Source organism: Heptranchias perlo, chromosome 3, assembly GCF_035084215.1.
Source record: "Heptranchias perlo isolate sHepPer1 chromosome 3, sHepPer1.hap1, whole genome shotgun sequence".
NCBI lineage: Eukaryota > Metazoa > Chordata > Chondrichthyes > Hexanchiformes > Hexanchidae > Heptranchias > Heptranchias perlo.
The window spans coordinates 95,295,342-95,321,578 of record NC_090327.1 but is presented as its reverse complement, the minus strand read 5'-3'; the positions used below and the strand labels follow the sequence as shown (position 1 = coordinate 95,321,578).

The following is a 26,237-nucleotide window of genomic DNA, read 5'->3' as shown; positions in this document are numbered from 1 at the left end:
TCCTGTGCTCAAGTTGAGGCAGAGACAGTTGATGGCAGTCAGAAACAGAGCACTTCCCAGCAGGTCAGGTAATGCACTCCACCCGCCACTACCACCATCACAGTTCCAAGCGTCCTGGGCCATTCAGATAGTGAGCTTGAGAATAGAGCATTAGTTGAAGCACAGATCACAAATAAGGAGGGGCAAGTGGAGGCGGCAGCAGAGGGAGAGTAAACAGTTTTCCAGGCTTTTGACATGGGCAAAGGATTGGTATACTACTGGTCCTGCCTTCAGGCCCTCATGACATCCTTGAGACAACGCTGAACACCTTGCAGGGCGTGTCAAAGAAGGTACAGCTGAGCAACTCCAACCCCTCTGCAGCAATGTGCAAAAGACTGTCACAATTGTAGTGCACCATGGTGGCTACTTCACAGACATCTGTAATGGAGCCCTCAAGGACAGAGAAACTTAGGCAATTGAGATATTGGGCTCCAACCTATAGGAATTTGACAGCTGGGCTTGACAGTTCAGTGGTCGGCTGAAGAGAATCATGATAGTGGGATTCACACATCTAAATCTTATCCTACGCTGTTCTTATGCAAACTGCAGATTATCCAGTTCTTGGGGCATAGCAGAAGAAGGGGCAGGCGAAGCTCCTTCCTGTCAAGATGACCATTCATCTGTCCAAACCACCTAGTCTCCTCAAAGGATTGATGATGAGTCAGTTAATGGGCAGGTGCTGGCAGTCATTGCCTTCTTGGATGTGTATCCACCAGTAGCAGAGACATCTCATAACCCTGTGCCCAGAGGTACAACACCACCTCTATCCCCTTAAGGCCCACACCGAAGGATTGCAGCCTGCCAGCTCATGCACTTAGTGAGTACTGAGGTATGTCACTAGATTAGGAGCTAAAAGAAAAACACCAAATGAAACACAGTCATAGGGGATAGTTTCACCTCAAAATCTAAATATCACACAATAAGTTTGGAACATTTTATTTCTACTTAGTGGGCAGTGCTTCTGTTGGAAAAGACCCTGTTAATATTACAATGGATAGTATGATGGCACTTAATCTATAATAGATGGAAATGTACAGGATGATATTTTTGTGTACAATGTATAGTGTTTGTCTCTGAAGCTTATGCAAGAACTTCATCTGGGAATTACCAAAAGCAATTATCAGTGAGTGCCTACCACATTAATCTTCTTGGCTGGACCTGAATTTCATCCATTTTTTCTTCTCCTCCCTCATTCTTCTCTTCCTCTTCTATCGCTAGTCTATGGGCCTCATCTTCATCCTTTTTTTTATTCGTTCATGGGATGTGGATGTTGCTGGCGAGGCCAGCATTTATTCCCCATCCCTAATTGCCCTTGAGAAGGTGGTGGTGAGCCGCCTTCTTGAACCGCTGCAGTCCATGTGGTGAAGGTTCCCCACAGTGCTGTTAGGGAGGGAGTTCCAGGATTTTGACCCAGCGACAATGAAGGAATAGCGATATATTTCCAAGGCGGAATGGTGTGTGACTTGGAGGGGAACGTGCAGGTCGTTTTGTTCCCATGTGCCTGTTGCCCATGTCCTTCCAGGTGGTAGAGGTCGCGGGTTTGGGAGGTGCTGTCGAAGAAGCCTTGGCGAGTTGCTGCAGTGCATCCTTTAGATGGTACACACTGCAGCCACAGTGTACCGGTGGTGAAGGGAGTGAATATTTAGGGTGGTGGATGGGGTGCCAATCAAGCGGGCTGCTTTGTCCTGGATGGTGTTGAGCTTCTTGAGTGTTGTTGGAGCGGCACTCATCCAGGCAAGTCATTACAGGAATACTCGTCTTTGTATTGCAAAGTTATGCAGCATTCAGCAGATGCTGATTATTTTGAACGCCTTTGCAGGGCTATAGAGAAGCAGCTGCCTGAGTGGTCCAAACAGCGGAATCTCTACTTGAACATGCCAGTGGTGTGCTCCACATTAACTCTGTTTAATACATGTGCCTCATTGTACTTACATTCCCACGGCTCCAGAAGGTAGCCCTGATCTCCCAATAGCCATCTGCCCAATCTATATGAGCCATGTAATAATGTGGACAGCCGCATAATGAAGGCATCATCATGGACTGCGGGCACTGAATTGCGTTATGATGTTTCTATAATCAGACACCACCTCTACATTAATGTAGTGGTAGGCTTTTCTGTTCATGTAGGTTATGGGGTTGTTGTAAGACGCAATGATGCCTGCATGGGTTTTACTTACCACACCCTGTACTCTTCAGGATCCTGCCATTGGTGAAAATTCTGTGCCCTAAGAAAGTATGCAAAAATAGTGGTCTCCAATGCAGTTAAATACCTCTGCTTGCATCAAAACAAACAACTTTTCAATGCACTGTCAGATCAAAAAGACAGCTTTGAAAATCCAGCTACAGCAGGCTGAGTGGTTGGCTTACCAATTCACCCATTTATATGGCACAGGGAGAGCCAGAGGTGGAGCCCTCCCACACAATGTTAATGCAAAGTCAGACCTCATTAGCATAATTGCTCCTTCACAAAGAGGCTGATGCTGGTCTGGGTATGGCCGAAAAGCCATACCACACTACAAGCGGAGTCTCATAGTTTTAGAGATATATTTTCTAAATATAAAACTTTAGAAGTATTAGCCAGTTGTGATTGATACAGTCATGGTCAGCATATTCTATCAAGTGACAATGAGTGAATCAAATTCTGATCTGCTGCATTCAGTCAATTGTGAATATTTGATACATTGTTGTGGAGAATCTAGATTTTCCCTTATGGGCGTTTTGATATAGGAACCTGTTACAGTATTTAACTTATTGGAACATGAGAGTTCTTTAAATGAGCCCTTGCAAATAAAATGCAATAGAGATTAGTGCAGCTCTCACTGGGAAAGATGTGGGCCTCAGAGGAGTCATAAATCAAAGCTTGGAACAAGATGTTAAGAAGGGTTTTGTCATTGGGTGATGAGGTGTTGCATTGTTCATTGCTGTTGGTTAAAATACTGTGCATGAGAAACAGGAAGTGCCAACACAGATGGACAGGCTTTAGGTTTTAACAAGGTTTAACGAGAAAAACTTTGTATTGATAGCCATCTTGTATTTTAGTGAAGAAGAATTTTTTTAAAAATCAAAGAGCTCTTTGTGCTATCTATCAGCAGTATTGTCACCTGATAATGAAAATTTGAGAGAACTGAAAGCTATGGGGTGCTCATGCCAAGCTAGAAAATGAGCAAAATCTGACCACCAATGTTAAAAAAGCTGACACAGCCCCAAAGCTGACAGCTCAAAAACAGCTCTGAATATAAACCTATGACATGTGAAGACAAGGCGTTAGACTAAGTATGCTGCAGTACACTAGTTTACCATAATCTATGCTGTAGCTATACTCAACATTCCATCACTTTTATTGCTTTACACAGAAGTGTATTAGCAGCAGTGGTGACTTAGAAATGACTGAAAAGGGATGAGCGTGCAGAAGGCATGGGAATTCTTTTCTGTGGGAAGCTCCACCCAAACATTTTCATTTCTGATGCCTGATTAGTTGCATTTATTGGCATTTTAGAGTCTATTGTAACTCAGCATCATTTCATTTTACTTTAAGTAAAATACGTCATCACTCCACACCCACTCCCGATTTTATTTTCAAATCTTGGCAGTTACACAAGTACAATGATAGGAAGTGTCAAATCAAGCCAGTTAATACATTCACACCAGGGAACATCCACCTGATCCAAAAATAAATCAGCTGCAATAAGTATTGAAATAAATAAACCATCACATAAAGACAACAGCTTGGCATGGCCCAGAAACTTCCTCTTGAGAAAATTAAAACATTTTTAGAAGCTGCATTCCAGCAGCTTATTTATTATATATAACTTCTTTGGGGACAAACACGGGATAAACACACCCATAACATTTTAAATTTTTCTGCCTCAAGCAGAGCACAACAAACAATGGGACAAAGTTATTTCTGATTGGTTCCTGTACGACCCTCCAACCTGTCTGATTCCAACAGGCCTCAGTTCTATCTTCTAAATGACATGATTGGTTTACACTGACAACCTCAATATCAGTACAAAAAGCTGATTTTTCTTGTAAAACGCTGACAAATGACACATGGATTAAAAAGCTGATGGTTAATGTATATGATGGAACAAGGAATAACTCAAATGATGAATTATTCTATGGGACATGATAATTCCTGCGCTTCCGGGGCTAGGGAGGGATAATGTCTGTGAAGGACAGCAGGCCAAGGTGAATAGTAGATTAATACATATTCTGGAGTTTTGCTAAATTATGGTTAGGGATGAACGAGTATTGATGCAGTGGTGCCATCCTTGATAGGGTAGATTATACCTGGCTTATGAAATGAGGGGGTTTGTTGGACCAAAAGTCTTTCTTGTTCTATGTTTTCTTGTGTTTATTGATGATCCCTTTGGTGCCTCATTTAGTATACTTTGAACTGAGTGTCACTCTTGAACTTGGCTGGAGTTGCTAGATCCAAACTTTATGAATTTGGCCTGTTCATTTGGCATTATGCAGTAAGGGACACAGTGGGATGAGCAGTCATACACTAGTTTTTTTTTATGCGTTCATGGGATGTGGGCGTCGCTGGCATGGCCAGCATTTATTGCCCATCCCTAATTGCCCTTGAGAAGGTGGTGGTGAGCCGCCTTCTTGAACCGTGTGGTGAATGTTCTCCCACAATGCTGTTGTTAGGAAGGGAGTTCCAGGATTTTGACCCAGCGATGATGAAGGAACAGCGATATATTTCCAAGTCGGGATGGTGTGTGACTTGGAGGGGAAAGTGCAGGTGGTGTTGTTCCCATGTGCCTGCTGCCCTTGTCCTTCTAGGTGGTAGAGGTTGCGGGTTTGGGAGGTGCTGTCGAAGAAGCCTTGGAGAGTTGCTGCAGTGCATGCTGTGGATGGTACACACTGCAGCCACAGTGCACCGGTGGTGAAGGGAGTGAATGTTTAGGGTGGTGGATGGGGTGCCAATCAAGCGGGCTGCTTTGTCCTGGATGGTGTTGAGCTTCTTGAGTGTTGTTGGAGCTGCACTCATGCAGGCAAGTGGAGAGTATTCCATCACACTCCTGACTTGTGCCTTGTAGATGGTGGAAAGGCTTTGGGGAGTCAGGAGGTGAGTCACTCGCTGCAGAATACCCAGCCTCTGACCTGCTCTTGTAGCCACAGTATTTATGTGGCTGGTCTAGTTAATTTTCTGGTCAATGGTGATCCCCAGGATGTTGATGGTGGGGGATTCAGCGATGGTAATGCCGTTGAATGTCAAGGGGTGGTGGTTAGACTCTCTCTTGTTGCAGATGGTCATTGCCTGGCACTTGTCTGGCACAAATGTTACTTGCCACTTATCAGCCCAAGCCTGGATGTTGTCCAGGTCTTGCTGCATACGGGCACAGACTGCTTCATTATCTGAGGGGTTGCGAATGGAACTGAACACTATGCAATCATCAGCGAACATCCCCATTTTTGACCTTATGATGGAGGGAAGGTCATTGATGAAGCAGCTGAAGATGTTTGGGCCCAGGACACTGCCCTGAGGAACTCCTGCAGCAATGTCCTGGGGCTGAGATGATTGGCCTCCAACAACCACTGCCATCTTCCTTTTGTGCTAGGTATGACTCCAGCCACTGGAGAGATTTCCCCCAGATTCCCATTGACTTCAATTTTACTAGGGCTCCTTAGTGCCACACTCAGTCAAATGCTACCTTGATGTCAAGGGCAGTCACTCTCACCTCACCTCTGGAATTCAGCTCTTTTGTCCATGTTTGGACCAAGGCTGTAATGAGGCCTGGAGCTGAGTGGTCCTGGCAGACCCCAAACTGAGCATTGGTGAGCAGGTTATTAAGAGCATAAGAACATAAGAAATAGGAGCAGGAGTAGGCCAATTGGCCCTTCGAGCCTGCTCCGCCATTTAATAAGATCATGGCTGATCTGATCCTAACCTCAAATCTAAATTCATGTCCAATTTCCTGCCCGCTCCCCTTAACCCCTAATTCCCTTTACTTCTAGGAAACTGTCGATTTCTGTTTTAAATTTATTTAATGATGTAGCTTCCACAGCTTCCTGGGGCAGCAAATTCCACAGACCTACCACCCTCTGAGTGAAGAAGTTTCCCCTCATCTCAGTTTTGAAAGAGCAGCCCCTTATTCTAAGATTATGCTCCCTAGTTCAAGTTTCACCCATCCTTGGGAACATCCTCACCACATCCACCTGATCAATCTTATATGTTTCAATAAGATCGCCTCTCATTCTTCTGAACTCCAATGAGTAGAGTCCCAATCTACTCAACCTCTCCTCATATGTCTGCCCCCTCATCCCCGGGATTAACCGAGTGAACCTTCTTTGTACTGCCTCGAGAGCAAGTATGTCTTTTCTTAAGTATGGACACCAAAACTGTATGCAGTATTCCAGGTGCGGTCTCACCAATACCTTATATAACTGCAGCAATACCTCCCTGCTTTTATATTCTATCCCCCTAGCAATAAGCGCCAACATTCCGTTGGCCTTCTTGATCACCTGCTGCACCTGCATACTAACATTTTGATTTTCTTGCACGAGGACCCCCAGATCCCTTTGTACTGCAGTACTTTCCAGTTTCTCGCCATTAAGATAATAACTTGCTCTCTGATTTTTCCTGCCAAAGTGCATAACCTCACATTTTCCAATATTGTATTGCATCTGCCAAATCTCCGCCCACTCACCCAGCCTGTCTATATCCCCTTGTAGGTTTTTTATGTCCTCCTCACTCTCTACTTTCCCTCCCATCTTTGTATCATCTGCAAACTTTGATATGTTACACTCGGTCCCCTCCTCCAAATCGTTAATATAGATTGTAAAGAGTGAGTAAGTGCTGCTCGATAGCACTGTTGACGACACTTTCCATCTCTTTGCTGATGATTGAGAGTAGGCTGATGGGGCGGTAATTGGCCGGATTGGATTTGTCCTGCCTTTTGTGGACAGGACATACCTGGGCAATTTTCCACATTGTCAGGTAGATGCCAGTGTTGTAGCTGTACTGGAACACTTTGGCTAGAGGCGCAGCTCGTTCTGGAGCACAAGTCTTCAGCACTACAGCCAGGATGCTGTCGGGGCCCACAGCCTTTGCTGTATCCAGTGCACTCAGCCATTTCTTAATATCACGTGGAGTGAATTATATGCAATCTTAAACTTGATAGAATATCCTAAATCTACATTAAATTTATCTTCTGCCAAATGTGTGGTATATCTCAGCACTCTCAGACACATTAAGCCCACTGACAGATATGCACTTTTATTGTGGCAATTTCTAGTCTCTCCCTGCACATTACTTGGTTGTCTTCAAAGTTAATTAGTTGATTAATATATGTAGTTACAGTCCTCATGGGATATGGTTCTCCGACAAACCAGTTATAGCTTCCATTGATGGTTCAGTGGGTAAAATGTGTTGCTGGATTGCTTTCCCTCTACTATTATTTCTGAGAACAGAGTCTCAAAATTGCTTTTGTTTTCACTTCCCTGTTTTCAGCTGTGTTTTTCATTTATTGCCCTGATGGCCTCTCTTTTGCATACCTGCCAATCACTGTTTGCTGGCAGCTCCTAAAATAGCTTTTCACAATATCTGTGGAGTGCGCAGAAGATGCAAATAATCATTCTTTATGGCGTGAGAATCAGCCAGAGCCTGAAATGCTAATTAGGAGTCACTATACAAATGGAGCAAACAGGTCAAAAATGTGATTTTCAACTCTCACCCACCTGTTTCTCGCCTGAAAGATGGGCAACTGGCAGAGGAAAATCTGGGGGTGGGGGGTGGGGGAGGAACTTTGGCCACCCTCAGTGCAATTGTCAGGTGGGTATCTATTTGGGTGCACAGCACGCCCGCCTCCCATCTGGATACTGGCTTCGGGCTGGCTGCAGTCGCTCGACCGACATCACGCCCATTTTGGGCAGAAGTTAAAATTCCCCTTTCCCCTGGATTGTCTGCTCTTGAGTACAGTCAGTTGGCAACTATGTAACACCAACATCCTCACCTCAAAGTACAAAAACTTTCACCAAAAATTAATGTACATTAGTCTATTTTTAACCTGCATCAGTTTTATATTTCATTAACAAGGGAATGTTTATTATAATTCAAGATCAAAATGTAATTTGAATTATCAGTTAATTTAATTATTTTAGCATTATATTACCACTTTGCGGGGTTACTAACATTGCTTAATTCAAATTATTGGATAATTCCAATTTTTTAAGCACAAAAATGATTTCAAATTATCAGAAGTAGATTGTAGACTTTTTCCTTTGTTTCAAATAGTCTTGATATATATATTCTCCATATACCAATCTTGCCTGTCGTGCTTCAGGTGTCACACATCATACATCACGCTTATTACAGATGCAAAACAATCTTAAACAAAAGAGCCAGTCCATTGATCTGGAGTTTGAAATTTATAAACTATTCACTGACCTCTAATTGACTTCAGCTACAATTATCTGGATTTTCAGAGGGGGCACTTGAACAGTGGCCTAATAGGACAGACCATGTTAGCAGCTGATCATCTCAACCATGCTCCAGATCCCAGTCTGACCATGAGCAACACCATGGAGGATCCACCAGTACTTTAGAATAAATACCGGTGAGAAAATTTCCTGCTGATGAACTCAAACATTCTCAAACTTGCAGTAAATCTGCCACAATCATTAATCATGCAATGTGATTTCATACATCAGCAATACAGAGTGCACCAGTGGTCAATCTCTGAACATCTGCAACCAGTTCAACAACCAACCCCTGCAAAAATACTCACTAAACCAACATTAAATTGTGAAAACTAACAGGCACTCTGGAATGAATTCAAGGCAATGGTATAATGACAGGATTCGCTCTCCTGATTTATATTGTCTTCTAAACTTCTTAATTAGTTCACTACCTTGCTACTATTCTATATAAAACTATGGTAGAATTGTGAAAACTGGCAAATGTGCAACCATGCAATTAGTATCTTGAATCTTGTGCTGAATTTGCAGAATAAACTCCCGAGGATTCTTTATCTAGCTGTGACATTAAATGATGTCAAACCCCAGCTGGGCTCATTTACAAAGCCTGCATACACAAAGAACCAAGCAAACTTGTGCATCCATTCTTTAAATCATAATCAACTTCCATATGATCAAAAAAAAATACACCTCCCAGCAGTTCTACATTTATGGTTAATTTTTAAATCTGAAGAATGGGACATGATTCGCTAGGAAAATAACGGCGAGTTCACAGTTCACGCTGTTGTTAGAGCGTTAAAAAACCCAGCAATTTGTGGCGAGGAAGAGATACGCCATGTATTGCGAATCGCCACAAATTGCTGGACGATTTGCACTGCTCCGCTATAAGCTTTGCGAAAGCGGGATCTCACCATCAGTCTCTCCGTAAGTTTCAAGAAATTGCTGCATTTGCGCTGCAAATACTAATTAAACGTCGTAGAATTACCAGGGTTGGTATTTCATGATGTAAGGACGCTTTTAATGACCAGATTTACGTTCCTGTAATGCCACTGAACCTCGGAGGCCCAGAAAGGGAACAATTGAAATTGGAGTTTCCAACCTGCAGGTAGTAACTTGTTCCTAGGTTTTTTAAATTTTAGATTTTTAATCTTACTTTTCCTCTCTGTCTCTTTTTTCCTCTCACTCTTAATCCAATCTTTCTTTCCCTCATTTTATTTCTCTTTCTCTATCTAATTTGACTCTAATTCACCCTATTTCCTTCTCCGTCGTTCCTCAGTTTCTTTCTCTGTCCCTAAATTTCATTGGTTAAGGAAATAGACTATTGGCCCTGTCGTTCACCAAGGTCTCAGATGTCCCATTGACTTCATTATCAAATTGCACTTCCAGCAATTTGCGATGCAAAAAATTTGAGAGCTGAAATTTGAGGAAAAAAATCCAACTCATATGGCATGCCATGAGATGCCCTGCTCCAGCAAATTCTGGCCTAATGTTAACAGCTTTGCATTGTCAAGGGAGGGCTTAAAAATCCTAAATCTTACAGTTGTACTAGAACCAGAATTCGAAGAGCATCGATATATTCTACACAGCACTCTCAGCTTTCTAAGCACAGACTAATGGCACCATTATAGTGCAGATTCTGGTAATGCAGAGCCAGCAGATCAGAGTTTTGCTCCTGACTTCAGAGTGATCTCAGGCAAAGAAGAAATCTGCACATTACATCCTTACACACATTTGAAGATTTCCAGTCACTGGTCTCCAAATCTAAGTTAAACTTTTAACAGTAACTAAGAGCCAACAGGACAAACTACAGATTAACACAAGGCAAAACACCATCAATTTTGCAACTTCATTCCCAAATTATACTGCTAGTATAAAGAAAACTAATAGCATAATTAGGAAGCAAACATAATTAGGTATTTATGTTTTAAGTGACAGTCTTAGCATGAAAAGAGACCACATGTAGTTTTGAAGGGTCGATATTTCATCAGTACTTCTAAGCACTTTTGTAGAAGTGGCTAAAAGCTAACTTCTACACATACAACGTCACAAGCAATCAGCTCCACACCGGGAGCAGGGTTAATCCTGTTTTGTCAAGTGGAAAATTTTTACTTAAAAAGCTACATTTGCAAAATAAATGCATAGTGAAGTACTTTATATTTAAGATAGTTTCCCAATATAACTATTCCATCTTAATTCCTCATTGTAAACTCTCATCTCAACACTTAACTACTGAGTAATAAGCACTCATTAAATGTATGGGATGAATAGTTCCCAGCTTGCCCTTTGTCAGCAGAATCTCAGAATAGAGATCGGCAGACCATATTTTCAGAGGTACAATGTGATACACAAATAATTATTGTTTTAGATGTTTCCAGATTCATAAAAACAAGACCAGATGAGGTCTTTTGGCTAATCTAGGATCCTTTATTTGAACCTATGGTCCTCCCATCACAGCACATGACTGCCTCTTGAATGACTCGAGATGCTTTGGCTCCACTTGTTACCCATTAGATCATTCCAAGTATTAATCACTCCTTGTGTGAAAAAGTGCTTCCTGACATCAATCCTGAACATGTATTTTACCAGTTTGTACCGATATCCCGGTTACAAATTTCACAGACCTACAGTAAATATTCTCTTGGGTTTAGCATCTTCTAACAAACAAAATTACCCCCCTGATTCCAATAATTATTGTTTTAGATGGATAACAAGTGGAGCCAAAGCATCTCGAGTCATTCAAGAGGCAGTCATATGCTGTGATGGGAGGACCATAGGTTTAAATCAAGGATGCTAGATTAGCCGAAAGACCTTCTCATCTGGTCTTGTTTTTGTGAATCTGGGTAATCTTGACTATGGGCGAGTGTAAAATGGGCGATATTGGATCAGCCGCTGTTACACATTTCTCCCGATTTTCATTTCCTGATCCGATGTCTCCCGTTTTACACTATCCTCCAAAGTCAAAATTACCCCCATCAATTTGTTTTTCCTTTTTGCATCTAAGCCAGAACAAACCACGACACATAACCAATTGCTGTACAGAATGAAATCAGACATGGTGCAGGCTTGAAGAGCTAAATTTAGAATACTAATGCAGTCGGTCAGTTACTCTATGTGCAAGCCAGTTTCTGCAGTGAAAGCGTATAGCATGTTATAACAATAATAAATCTTTGCAAAAACTGATTAACACACATGGGTTTATTTCATATTTGCAGCTATAACAGTTTGTGATGACATACATCTTGGTACAGTTAATATCAGCCAATTAAAAGCCACATATAAATTTACAAAAATAAGTTTGTATCTAAATTCTGATTATTTGTAAAACCAACCATCACTACCAGTTTGAATTAAGGTTAAACTTTTACTGGCATTTTTCTAGTCAATTCTAGGTATAGCCAACAAAGATGTTTAAAAAACGTTAAAACTTTACCGATAATCTACAGAATATCCTGACCACACATAAGCAAATATGGTTGGGGTCAGAGAAATAAGGAAGTTAAACTTTTAATTGATGGGAGATCCAACCTGCAACCCTCCATTGAGCTAGAATGAAAATTTGATTTATGAAAAGAATCCACCCATCCCAATGTCTAGGTCGTGAATTCCTATTTCTGTTCAAAATCAATTATCCCAGCTTTACACCTACCGTAAGGATTTGACTCTGAGAAGACCTAATTCAGACTGATTACTTAGAACTAATTAATCAACCTTTCAAACAGATTGCTAATAGCACCAGCACAAAACATTCGGATTAAGCATTTGAAGTATTTAAACAGAAATTTTAAAAATTCTTATATGAGCTTAAAATAGGCTTAGAATTTTTCACCTTCACACTTTATATACAAGTTGCTAAAATCTTCCGAAGGCTAATTATGTTTAAAATATTTACCTACAAAATAGAAATTCTTAAAACAAAAGGATGGAAGCAGTAATCCTTGTAAATGTCCTATTGTAGAACATACTTAGCATGATTAACTGGAGTATCTACTATAAATGGCATCAAAAAGGCTAATGTAATACTTGAGGCGATGTTCAGTTATGCAATCCTCCAGGACAATACTTGATAGTGTAATTCATAACTCTGGCCTGTCAGAATCCAACAATAAAAAACAAATACACAAGGTGGCAATGCATGGTTTATGAAACCAACCTCACATTTAGTTTTAAAAAATTAACCATTGATTACAGAAATCAAAGTTCTCAAATAACAGCACACAATCTCTTGTAAAATAGACAATGATTGAATAGGGAATTCAATTCACACTGTATTTAGGAATATCTGTAGTACTCACAAATTTGAGTCACTGAATTGAAACCAAATGCCCAGGAAAAAGGGAACATCTAATTTTCTAGCTGTACATCAGATATAGTGTCCAGATTATACTTATTCACACCTATTATTTGCCTTAAAACTACAAATCATGGTCTGGTTTTTAGTGGCACTATTTTATATTTCCTAAGAATTTTGTTTTATACTTGTATATCAGTTTCAGAGCATGTTAGGCTTGCTGAGCTTGAACATCTATTTATCATTTTGTCTCATAAGAGATACCCTACTGGGAGAGGGTGGCTGCTAACAGTACCTCTTAGAACGAGGGTGCTTTGATTTCCCCTTTTGTGTTTGGCTATGTTACTTGTATGTGAGTTGAACCTTTAGCCCTGCACAAACATCCTCCCTTTTCTTACCAATTCAGAGAGTCAATTTGAGGTAGATAGATGTATTATGTACAAAATGTAATTTTCTCAATGGGAGTTGACACATAGCAGCCTATATATTGCCAATGAATCAAATACATTTAAAGTCTTTACAGGGAAAAGGCAAATTTCAATCCCCATTTAGACTAAAATCTCAATAGATGTAGACAACCAAATTTCCTCTTATTAATAAAACGTAAAGAATACTATCCATCATACTTCCCGCACCTGAATGCCAAAATGGCTACCACTCTTGCCCAAATACATTCAAATATTAATTTTCATGGAAGGATAATTGCCACTTAGATACAAATTGTCCTCTTTTTGTACCTTTCCTTGTATCCAATTTGGGGGGGGGGGGGGGGGAGCGGCACAGAGGAAAGTGGACAGAAATGGAAAGAAAGCAGCGGAGTTTGCACATTGTGGCCACTTGGTAACTAGTTTAAAAATGTCTTGAGAAAGGTAGCAGGTCACTTCAATGGCCTATTCCATGGCAGTGTGCTCGTGTGTAACATGCATTTGCTGTTTTTTTTTGTATACTCAGAGACCAGATCGATTACCCTGTACACACGTACAAAGAAAAGGAAACTATGTGCAGTTACTGGAACTTTTATCATTTCTTTTGTAAAGAGAAAAAAGCACTTGAGTGTCCGCTCACACTGGGAAGAGTCATTGACCAGGGGAATGTTTCTGTCATTAGATGAAATTAGCCCTGGCTGAATTTTAAGACTATCATGTCTTTTTTTTTTGTCTTTTTACCAAGATGTAGAAAATGCTCATTATATAAATCACTAGATACAAATAACAGTGTTCAATAAAAATACCATTTATAATTGTCATATATGGGGGAGCCAGTAAAAACAAACAGTGCAACACCAAGTGATGAAAGGTTACCGGCAATCTCTCCAAAGCTGTCATTTGCTGTGTGTAGATAATAGTTACTTTGAAACTTGCTACCCAAAATGATGAAAATTCATATATTCAAGCATCTAGATAATGGAGGAGTGTTTAATGTATTAAATACAAGCCATTTAGAGCTTTCTCCTTGGAGCATAGTTTGCACTATGAAATGACTTAGCACCTTAACTCCTGACACGTTATATGTTCACAAGCCTCCATTACATTGACACAATGTCAAGAGAAATAGATTTCTTCTTTCCCTCAGCCCCCATTTCCTGAAAAAAATGTTTTTGCAGCATAATTTGGGCACAGTGAATAATTAAATCAATCTTGCAAAAATAACTTGTTAAGCAGTTTGGACAACTTAAACCAGTTTCTCCCCACTGCTTTTCACCCCATGGTGCTTTACAGTGGCTTAATGCAATTTGTTGTTTTTTGGGAGGGGGAAGGGTATCCTTCATTGGTACATTTTTCTTTAAAAAATATTTGCATTTGAAGACAAAAATAGCTCTAGTGCTGAATCTAAAATTTCTGTCAATTGACTCTCGCACTAGATTTCATAATCTCTTCAGGTACTAAGGCAACAGAGCCGAAGCACATGAACTAATGCACATAATCTTTCTTCAGTGAGGCATACTGATGACATTCATGTGTTCGCTCAAAGATGTTCAGGTAATCCAAGCAAGTTCAAGATCTGCTGTTCTTTAAATGACTGCTCATTATGTTAGTAGCTTCAAGTGATCTGAAATATAATTGCATTTGTTCTGGAAATACTGTGTTTGAACTGTAATAATGAGGTAGTTTTGTGTACAATCTGTAGTGTTTTGGTTTGAATGTACTGGTTTTGAATTGTGATATTTACATTGAACAGTGTGTATCCTTAAAATTCTATGAAATAAAGTATATTTTGAAATATATAAAAAAAGCATTTGTTCTGGATTATCTGCTCCACAATTTAATACAAATAGAGCCCATTGCTAGTACAAAAATGATCCAAAGTCAACACAATTTTCAATACCAATTCAAAGTCTGGGGAAAGAAGGGAAAGTTCCTTCCATAAAAGGAGCTTGCTTTCCAAAATCTGTATCTTTGTTGCTAAGAAATACAAATAGTCACATAAAATATTCAAAGGATCAGCTGAAAGAATCTTTCATGTGGAATATAAGCACATCAACGATTATAGCACAACCACATTGGAATTTTTATCCATGTTAGAAACTGCCCTAATCTTTATTTTTTTTTAATTTGTAGCCTGATTAAGGAATTACAGCGCTTTATAAGATTCGAACTCTTAAATGTCAAAGTTGCCTGTTAACTGTTGTACTAACACGATCATGGTCATCACCTCACAACTTCCATGTTCAGGAAACAGTATTTCACTCAAAAAACTGGATGGGAAATAAAAGTGAACAGTCACAACAAGCAGTATTTTAGAACTTTGATCTCCAGCACGAGCTGTGTGTCTGTAGGATAAAATAGATCAGCTTACTAGCCATGTTATGTTCTAGGAATTCACCTTTTTCATTGATGAGCACCTAAGCTCGGCTGACACTCCAATGCAATACTGAGAGTGCTGCATTGGCAGAAGTGTCTTCATTTAGATGAGACATTAAACTGAGGACTTGTGGATAAAAAAAATCCCAAGGCACGATTCAAAGAGGAGCAGAGAGTTCTCCCAATGGCCTGGCCAACATTACTCCCACAACGATCAACACTAAAACGGATTAACTGGTCATTCATATCATTAGCTGTTTGTAGAACCTTGTGTGCAAAGTTTTCCTACCAAACAAAAATAGTGACTGCAGTTCAAAAGTATTTCATTGGCTGAGGATGTGAAAGGCACTATCGAAGTGCAAATTCATTCATTCTTGTTGCAGTACAATTCATTCATACTGACTATGCTTTTGATTTATTTTTCATACTTGTGAACAAACTGACCAAACTCATCAATTATTTTTTCTTCAAGCCTTTTTTAAAAAAAAACCAATAAACTATATTTCTTTAACTTTTCCCTAAAGTTTGATTTAGCTTAAAACAGGCAATGGCTGAAACTTTTCAATAGAATTTTTTTTAAAAACTGTCGCTATTTGTGTACCAGGAGACTGTGGCTGTTGTATTAGAAGCCATGTAAAATAAACCAGCTAGCCAGTACCATTTTACTACTTTAAAAAAAAATACATTTATAAGTAGACACAAGAAAACTTCAGAAAGTTCACATCTGTATTGCTGACCACAAGCCCCCTCTCCTGTGCAGCATGAGCAAAATACTACAGCTAATGATACATAAAAGGCCAATTTATCCAAGGACTTGAAATGTGCCTGCACAAAAATGTTAGTTTGAAGTAAATTCAAGCTTCAAGGTGTGCCATTATAGTCATTTTCAAAAAATCTATTAATTGTAGAAAATTTAACAAATCATGGCATGAGAAAACAAGAACCACTCCATAAAAAAATTAAAAATACTGAACATAGAATCTGATACCATTGAACATATTGTACCAAAACATATTTAAATTGTAATTAATGATTAATCCTACAATTAAATGAAATTTAAGTTCAAATATGAATTAGATCCTAGATATTGTTTCCTTCATTCTTGAACAGAACCAACACACCAAATGAGTGATGTCTCCACCCACATGGCGGGGGCAGTAGCTGGTCTGATAATAGCAGACTCCGTAGTAGATCTGGATTAAAGACCTAAGATGACAGGTAACTCCACAGCAGTCTGTATTTATTTAATCTGGAGTTTCACTTGGTATTCTTTCAGTGAAAATGTCAGAGGTAAAAATCAAAGCAAATTTTTCTTCTTTGCTTTCTTCCCTTTATTGAAGCTAAACAATCCACTGTCCTCGCATTCACTCAATCTTTCCAATGAGTAGAATGATCAGTAAACTTTGGCTTCTTGATACTAACATTCCAGAAGAGTTTCATTTCTACATTCAACAGTGTACATTAACATTTTCTGTTACTCATGTCCTGTTCAAAAGGAAATTAGGGAAATGTACCCAGAATACATTTACACTGAAATGACTGGAATCCTTCTATTAAAAAAACTTTGCTGAACAACTATTATTCTCCAATAAATTGAAATGACATCTTAATATGGTATTCAATACAGCAAAGAGGCAGTTGTAGGAAACCAAAAGTTTATCACCTAGGGTTTTGCAACTTAGCACATTTTGCCTTTTCTTCAGAAACAACATTGAATCTTTCTTTTGCATCAAGTACCATTGTGTACAATGGTAATTCTATTAGGGAGACTCATCCCATCATTTTCTAAGACCCCATTCTTTTCAATGGACCCATTTACTCCATACAAGAGCCACATTTGTAAATTCTCAATTCCCTCTCTGGACATTTTGCACACAAGTATTTTGTGCATTTTTATTTACTTTAGTTGGAGGAAAATAAAACTGTGGGTGGGGGCGAGGAGTGATAGCAAATATTTTTTGGCTGCCAAAGTGTCAACAGGAATCTACTTGTTCAAGGGTTGAGGTATTTCTTCCACATGTATAATAAAATTCATTAATTACACCCTACACCCCATGGTGAACAATGGGAAATATCCAAATAGACACAAAAATGTGTAGGGTACAAAAACATGCACCAACAGGACAGAAGTCATTTTCAAGATTCAAGTGTCTGATGCATTACTACAACACAATGCATATACCAGGCAGCTCATAAAAAGCACATCCTAGTTCCAGTGTCAAGAAAACCTTAAACATTCAGACAATGAGGCAGCTCTAAGCAAATTAAAGTTTAGATAAACAAGGCAATGTTTTACTCCTGAAGCAAATAGCTGTGTTGTACATTCCTTCGTTCCAGTGTACACAGGAGCACGTGTGCATTTCCAATTTCACTTTGATCTTCCACTGCCACTGCATGATTGGTAGCAGGTTTCCAAACGATCATTCAGAAGTTAATTTCCTCCATGATTTCCATTACTATGGTACGTGGGCCAGTGAGAATGAGATTACTGACAGTTCTATAATCTAAGTGAAGAACATTCAGGCCATTCACAGAAACGACAAATTGCCGAACCTAAAATTGAAAGAGAAACAATTAAGCATCAAGTGTCACTGCAATGCTTTGTGAAGTGTGATACTTAGTAAAGTTTTAGCAAGGACAGAAGATCAGGTTCTAATTTTTTATTTGGGATACGTCATTAAAGTAAACTTCCAATAAAAATTTACGATTAAACTCACTGTGTGATCATACAGCATCGTGCACTGTCAGCTGGCATATTATGTTAGTACCATGTAATCTCTAAGAATCCATTATTGACATGTGTGTACTCATAGAAGTCCCAAATTAGAGCTAGAATATGCCTAATAGTTTGCTTGTCTTTATGCTGTGAACTTTTAATTCATTCACACAATGCAGTTTAAAATTTTTTAAAATAAATTTTCATGGTCAGATTGAGGAATGTTCATGTTAGGAAATGGAATTCTTTATCACAATATCAACAAATGTACCTAAATTAGATATAGCACAGCTATATACAGACTAAACTCCCTCAACTATATGCCTTAAACCAAACTTCAGATGGTTAATTTCATTACAGCAGTCCAAGATTTCCCCCTGCCCCATTCAATGTTCACACTACCTCCTGGAAGCTGCAAATTAGTACTTTGAGTTTTTAAAAAGACTACAAACTGGGATCAGGCAGCTCAGACTTACTTGATATTGCAACTTCGCAACTGGGAGAGAAAGCTGAATGTTTCTTAACTAGTCTAAGACAGATTCAAATCCAACCCCCAGAAGTGAGAGAGATAGTCCCTGATACTTTCCTGTGCTACTTTTAATGAATCCATAAATATTTTGCTTCTAAATATGTGTGTTTTTGTTAAGATTACTGCAGAGAAAATACCAGTGAGTATATCAATCAAGTGCATACAGGCCAACCTACAAAATTCAAAAAAGCTAACTCAAAAATCAGACCTGAATAAAATTCGCACACCAAAAACCGCTGTATGCGGGAGTCAGTCAGAGGCAGGAAAGCTTCGGCCCATCGACATGATGGGCCGAAGGGCCTCTATCCGTGCTGTATAACTCTATGACTCTATTTCAGATGCCAAGCAAACGACACAAAATAGGGGTTGGGAGGGAAAGCTGGTGGCTGCTGTTCACAAAACGGACAGTTGGTAATTATGCAAGAACACCAAAGAGTCTCCCAGAAGGATTAATATTAGTGCCAGCACCTTCAAGCTAGAGAAGAAAAGTACAGCCAGAATCCGCACTCCAGAACATATCCAAAGGCTCCAGTGGAAGTGCAGGTGTATGGAGAACAGAACTATCAAGAACAGGATGACACTGGCTGCAATGGTCTCCACAGTTGAATAGCCTGATGACAGAACCTGGCCAAGAATGTGAAGAATGGCTGCTGGGGTGAAGTACTATAAAGACCATAAGAGATAGGAGCAGGAGAAGGCCATTCGGCCCCTCGAGCCTGCTCCGCCATTTAATGAGATCATGGCTGATCGAATTTTTACCTTGACTCCACTGTCCCGCCTTTTTCCCATATCCTTTGACTCCCTTGCTGATCAAAAATTTGTCTAACTCAGTCTTGAATGCATTCAATGACTCAGCCTCCACAGCTTTTTGGGGTAAAGAATTCCAAAGATTCACAACCCTCTGGGAGAAGAAATTCCTCCTCATTTCCGTCTTAAACGGGCGACCCCTTATTCTGAGACTATGCTCCCTAGTTTTAGATTCCCCCATGAGGGGTGACATCCTCTCAGCATCTACCCTATCGAAGCCCCCTCAGAATCTTGTATGTTTCAATAAGATCTCCTCTCATTCTTCTAAACTCCAACCTGTTCAATCTTTCCTCATAAGACAATCCTTCCATACCCAGAATCAACCTAGTGAACCTTCTCTGAACTGCCTCCAATGCAAGTATGTCCTTCCTTAAATAAAGGCACCAGAACTGTACGCAGTACTCCAGGTGTGGTCTTACCAGCACCCTGTACAGGTGTAGCATCACTTTGCTGCTTTTATACTCCACCCCCCCAGAAATAAAGGCCAATATTCCATTTGCCTTTCCGGATTACTGGTAGGCCTTCACCATTGGAACTATTCGTTTAGAAGCAGTGATGTGGGCCCGGAGGAGCAGGAGTGCTTCTCCCAGGCCCAACAAGCCTACTTGCAACGACCTCCCTCAAACGCGGACCCCTGATCCCAAACAACGCTCCCGCCCACCGTGACTGACCCCCGATCCCATCCCAAGAGTCACAACCCCATCCATACAAACAAAAACTTAACTGCAGACTTACCTGAAGATGTCCTCTCCCTGGCTGGTCTCCCGTCCGTCAGACACCAGCCTGTCAATCAGTCTGACGGGAAACCAACAAAAAAAAAACGTCCTTACGTAAAAATCATAAGGACGTCAGAGAAACCCGTAATAATGGGTTTCCCCACCTCAATTTGACTCCCCCACCCCTTTCCCGGCTTGGTTTTAAAATTGAGCCTAGTGTCTTTACCTCCAAGTCATTGAGAGTATCCTGGAGATCCAAGTTTAGGCTGAAAGGATGTGGGTGTAACCCATTATTAGACTCATTTACATTAAGCATGATGAGTTTCTTTCCAGGTTAGTTTCAGACAAAACAAACAAACAAGAGACTGAAAGACAGATACTGTGATAGTACACACACTGATCAGTCCTTTTTTTGTTGGTGAGTCTCAGTGAAAGATGGATTTAAAATGTCAAGCCAAAAATACACACAGAGAACACAACAGGACGAGTAGAGGAGAAAGGCAATTTGGTTTGTGGTGGGGGGGGGGGTGGAAAAGAGATTTCATTTTTAATATAAGTTTTTGGTTGATCTTAAAGTTTGCAATTCTAAATTAAGAGTTAAATATTTGACTAATTTTTAAATTATACCCACTGGCAATATATGAAACATTAATGTGATTTCACTCAAAACAACTATCAATTTTAGTAATGACTAAATAGTGAAGCCAAAAGATGTACCACACAACCAAAAAAGCAAACAAAAACAGGAATGTTTCTGGTGAAGTTAATGAGATATTACACTTGACAACTTGTATTGGCATTAATGATTGCAACATCCAACTCAAATAGATCCAAGCCCCTCCCACTGTACTTGCTGCCAAAATTATTTCTGGCACTTTGTAGTTTCAAGCAAACTGAAGCAGACCAGATATGGAAATACTGCTGTAATAGCACAATAACCACACTTATACTAGTATTTTAAGCTGTAGTTGAGTGTGTTTAATTTTAATAGTTTTTTTTTAAAAAAAGCAACTTTGCTGGTACACAAACAGCTCTGACAATTGTCACTACTTAAATAAGCTTAAAATTTAATGAAGGGACCTAATTTGTGTAGCGATATATCACTTATTTCAGAATGTGATCCAGTCAATTCATCACCAATGACTTCATTGTTACATGGTGGTTAAGATCTCCCATTCTCTCCGACAGCAGGTGCTGGTAATGGCGGTTGGCTGCACCAGAGCCACAGGGAGTAGAGGTGGTGTGGGCTAGTGATCCTCTACCGGTACACTGCCGGTGGGACAGTCCACATCTCTGGTGTCTACCTGCCTTTCTCAGCCACATTTCCCAGGCCACAGGAGCCTTTTCCTCTGTCAGATTTTCCATGCTTCCCTCCCATTCACACCTCCTCTGGACCCATCTTTTGTTTCTTCACGTCTCCCATTATCACCCTCTTCTGCCTTGCACCATCTTCCCTTTTGTCATTTAATCACTCCTGTCCTGCACCCTATCACAGACCTTCCTGTTTGCTCTTTCCTCCATTCCCACCCCCTTCTTCCCTGCTCTGTACTTGCTTAAAAACTGTTAATCTTCCAGTTCTGATGAAAGGACATCGACCTGAAAAGTTAATTCTGTTTCTCTCTCCGCAGATGCTGCCTGACCTGCTGAGTGTTTTCCAGCATTTTCTATTTGGGGTAGAAATTCTCTTATGAGCTTTTAACAAATTTGCTAAAGCATTTAGATAAAATTCCTAGTTTAAGGATGTCATCTTAATTAAAATATCCTATAAATGAAGTTCTAGTTTTATACATGTAGGAAAAAAAAAGAGAATTTTTCACTGTTTTTATTCATACATGAAAGCTAGTACTTACTTTAATGCAGTTAACAAGTGCCAGTTGACAAGTGCCAGGCAATGACCATCTGCAACAAGAGAGTCGAACCACCTCCCCTTGACATTCAACGGCATTACCATCACCAAATTCCCCACCATCAACATCCTGGGGGTCACCATTGACCAGAAACTTAACTGGACCAGCCACATAAATACTGTGGTTACAAGAGCAGGTCAGAGGCTGGGTATTCTGTGGCGAGTGACTCACCTCCTGACTCCCCAAAGCCTTTCCACCATCTACAAGGCACAAGTCAGGAGTGTGATGGAATACTCTCCACTTGTCTGGATGAGTGCAGCTCCAACAACACAAGAAGCTCGACACCATCCAGGATAAAGCAGCCCGCTTGATTGGCACCCCATCCACCACCCTAAACATTCACTCCCTTCACCACCGGTGCACAGTGGCTGCAGTGTGCACCATCCACAGGATGCACTGCACCAACTCGCCAAGGCTTCTTCAACAGCACCTCCCAAACCTGCAACCTCTACCACCTAGAAGGACAAGAGCAGCAGGTACATGGGAACAACACCACCTGCACGTTCCCCTCCCAGTCACACACCATCCCGACTTGGAAATATATCGCCGTTCCTTCATCGTCGCTGGGTCAATCCTGGAACTCCCTTCCTAACAGCACTGTGGGAGAACCTTCACCACACGGACTGCAGCGGTTCAAGGCGGCGGCTCACCACCACCTTCTCAAGGGCAATTAGGGATGGGCAATAAATGCTGGCCTCGCCAGCGACGCCCACATCCCATGAACGAATAAAAAAAAAGTTATTTGCAACCTGCAAAAAGAGATTGTGACTTACATCGAAACTACAGCACCGAAACAGGCCATTTGGCCCAACTGGTCTGTGCCAGCGTTTATGTTCCACATGAGCCTCCTCTGTCCCTACTTCATCTAACCCTATCAGCATACTCTTCCATTCCTTTCTCCCTTGTGTGCTTAGCTAGCTTCCCCTTAAATGCTCCTATGCTATTTGCCTCAACTACTCCTTACGATAGTGAGTTCCACAATCTTACCACTCTTTGGGGAAAGAAGTTTCTCCTGAATTCCCTGTTGGATTTATTAGCGACTACTTAAAATTTATGACCTCTAGTTTTTGACTCCCCCACAAGTGGAGACATTTTTTCTACATCTACCCAATCAAACCCTATTATCTTAAAGACCTCTATAACGTCATCCCTCAGCCTTCTCTTTTCTAGAAAAAAGAGCGCCAGCCTGTTCAGATAAGGATATTCTCTCAGTTCTGGTATCATCCTTGTGAATCTTTTTTGCACCATCTCCAATGCCTCTACATCCCTTCTATAATATGGAGGTCAGAACTGTGCACAATACTCTAGTGTGGTCTAACCAAGGTCCTATACAAGTTTAACATAACTTCTTTGCTTTTCAATTCTATCCCTTTAAAAATGAAACAAGTGCTTGATTTGCCTTTTTTGTGGCCTTATTAACCTGTGTCGCTGAGCCTTGAAACCGATGAGCACATTCCAACTTGCAAAGTTCTCTAACTAAGTAGCAATGAAACTCTGTCTGACCCCCAAGGCTCCATTTACTTAACAAATTAGACTTTGTGACCTTGAGGCAATACAGCTTACTAACAGAATAATGTATTCTGCATTACATGGTAGAACATATCTTTATAAAGCAGGACATCAACCATCTTACTGTGAGCAATGCCACGGGAAATCCAATAGTTTTTATTAGTAATAACAAGATGCCTAGTGTTCATTGCCTGTCCGTGACGCAGTATCAAGAGTATAAATAAACAAAGGAATTCTCCCGGAACATAAAATATTGGAGCCAGAATTTCTCCCATCTCTTAACTAGCATTTGGATGAACTGTTCACTTAACAACAATCAGATTTGTAGCCTTTAAAAAGGGACATTTATTTAGACTTTATATAAAATGTTATAAAACTGTGTACGTTCTCACTTACTGTGTGCAATACATTAATGGATACATAAAAACAATTCTCTTCAAACTGCAAAGTTGAACCTTGATCAGCTGGCAGGCTATACATTTTGCATCAAGTATTTTGTAGTTTGCAGAGCCACTGTAGCTCTACGGAGCTGAGGGGAGGGGCACCATTTACTTTATAGAAGTATTCACAACAGATCAGATTTGCATGACTTTGCAAAGCTTCAGATACATTGTGTTCTGGGGAATGAGGTGGGTCAAGTGGAGCAAGTGTTAGTGGGGGAAAACATTTAAGGAACAGTGATCATAGTATCATAAGATTTAGATTAGCTATGGAAAAGGACAAGGAGCAATCTGGAGTAAAAATACTTAAATGGAGCAGGGCCAATTTCAATGGGATGAGAACGGACCTGGCCCGGGTAAATTGGAATCAAAGATTGGCAGGCAAAACTGTAATCGAACAATGGGCAGCGTTTAAAGAGGAGACAGTTCAGGGACAGTCTAGGTATATTTCCACGAGGGAGAAAGGTAGGGCAACCAAAGCTAGTGCTCCCTGGGTGACGAAACAGATAGATAGATAGATGAGGGCTGAGCAGTAGACGTGGTCTACATGGACTTCAGCAAAGCCTTTGACAAGGTACCGCATGGTAGGTTGTTACATAAGGTTAAATCTCATGGGATCCAAGGTGAGGTAGCCAATTGGATACAAAATTGGCTTGACGACAGAAGACAGAGGGAGGTTGTAGAGGGTTGTTTTTCAAACTGGATGCCTGTGTCCAGCGGTGTGCCTCAGGGATCGGTGCTGGGTCCGCTGTTATTTGTTATTTATATTAATGATTTGGATGAGAATTTAGGAGGCATGGCTAGTAAGTTTGAAGATGACACCAAGATTGGTGGCATTGTGGACAGTGAAGAAGGTTATCTAGGATTGCAACGGGATCTTGATAAATTGGGCCAGTGGGCCGATGAATGGCAGATGGAGTTTAATTTAGATAAATGTGAGCTGATGCATTTTGGTAGATCGAATCGGGCCAGGACCTACTCCATTAATGGTAGGGCGTTGGGGAGAGTTATGGAACAAAGAGATCTAGGAGTACAGGTTCACAGCTCCTTGAAAGTGGAGTCACAGGTGGATAGGGTGGTGAAGAAGGCATTCGGCATGCTTGGTTTCATTGGTCAGAACATTGAATGCAGGAGTTGAGATGTCTTGTTGAAGTTGTACAAGACATTAATAAGGCCACACTTGGAATACTGTGTACAGTTCTGGTCACCCTATTATAGAAAGGATATTATTAAACTAGAAAGAGTGCAGAAAAGATTTACTAGGATGCTACCGGGACTTGATGGTTTGACTTATAGGGAGAGGTTAGACAGACTAGGACTTTTTTCCCTGGAGAGTAGGAGGTTAAGGGGTGATCTTATAGAAGTCTATAAAATAATGAGGGGCATAGATAAGGTAGATAGTCAAAATCTTTTCCCAAAGGTCGGGGAGTCTATAACGAGGGGGCATAGATTTAAGGTGAGAGGGAGAGATACAAAAGGGTCCAGAGGGGCAATTTTTTCACTCAAATGGTGGTGAGTGTCTGGAACGAGCTGCCAGAGGCAGTAGTAGAGGCGGGTACAATTTTGTCTTTTAAAAAGCATTTGGACAGTTACATGGGTAAGAAGGGTATAGAGGGATATGGGCCAAGTGCAGGAAATTGGGACTAGCTTAGTGGTTTAAACTGGGCGACATGGACATGTTGGGCCGAAGGGCCTGTTTCCATGTTGTAACTTCTATGATTCTATGATAGAGAGTAAGATGAAGCAGAAAAAGATGGCGTAGGACAGATATCAGGTTGATAATACAAGTGAGAACCAGGCTGAATATAGAAAATACAGAGAAGTGAAAAAGGAGATAAGAGGGGCAAAATGAGAGTATGAGAATAGACTGGCAGCTAACATAAAAGGGAATCCAAAAGTCTACTATAGGCAAATAAATAGTAAACGGGTAGTAAGAGGAGGGGTGGGGCTGATTAAGGACCAAAAAGGAGATCTACGCACGGAGGCAGAGGGTATGGCTGAGGTACTGAAAGAGTACTTTGCACCAGTCTTCAAAAAGGAAGATACCGCCAAAGTCACTGT

General features: G+C 40.5%; 1 protein-coding gene and 1 long non-coding RNA gene across 7 annotated transcripts in view; one reads left to right on the top strand and one right to left on the bottom strand.

Annotated features, from left to right (window-relative positions):
• The window catches only part of LOC137317804 (uncharacterized), a 34,017-nt gene extending 19,084 nt beyond the window's left edge, over nt 1-14,933 (top strand). Inside the window, exon 4 of the long non-coding RNA XR_010961751.1 lies at nt 13,703-14,933. This is a non-coding gene — a long non-coding RNA (uncharacterized lncRNA). The remainder of the gene's footprint in view (nt 1-13,702) is intronic.
• Nucleotides 11,644-26,237, bottom strand: part of deptor (DEP domain containing MTOR-interacting protein) — a 65,093-nt gene continuing 50,499 nt past the window's right edge. For all 6 annotated transcript variants that reach the window (XM_067980879.1, XM_067980884.1, XM_067980878.1 and 3 more), the window contains one exon: nt 11,644-18,105. In XM_067980879.1, coding sequence (XP_067836980.1) covers nt 17,977-18,105 — 129 coding nt within the window. In that variant the 3' untranslated portion in view covers nt 11,644-17,976. The remainder of the gene's footprint in view (nt 18,106-26,237) is intronic.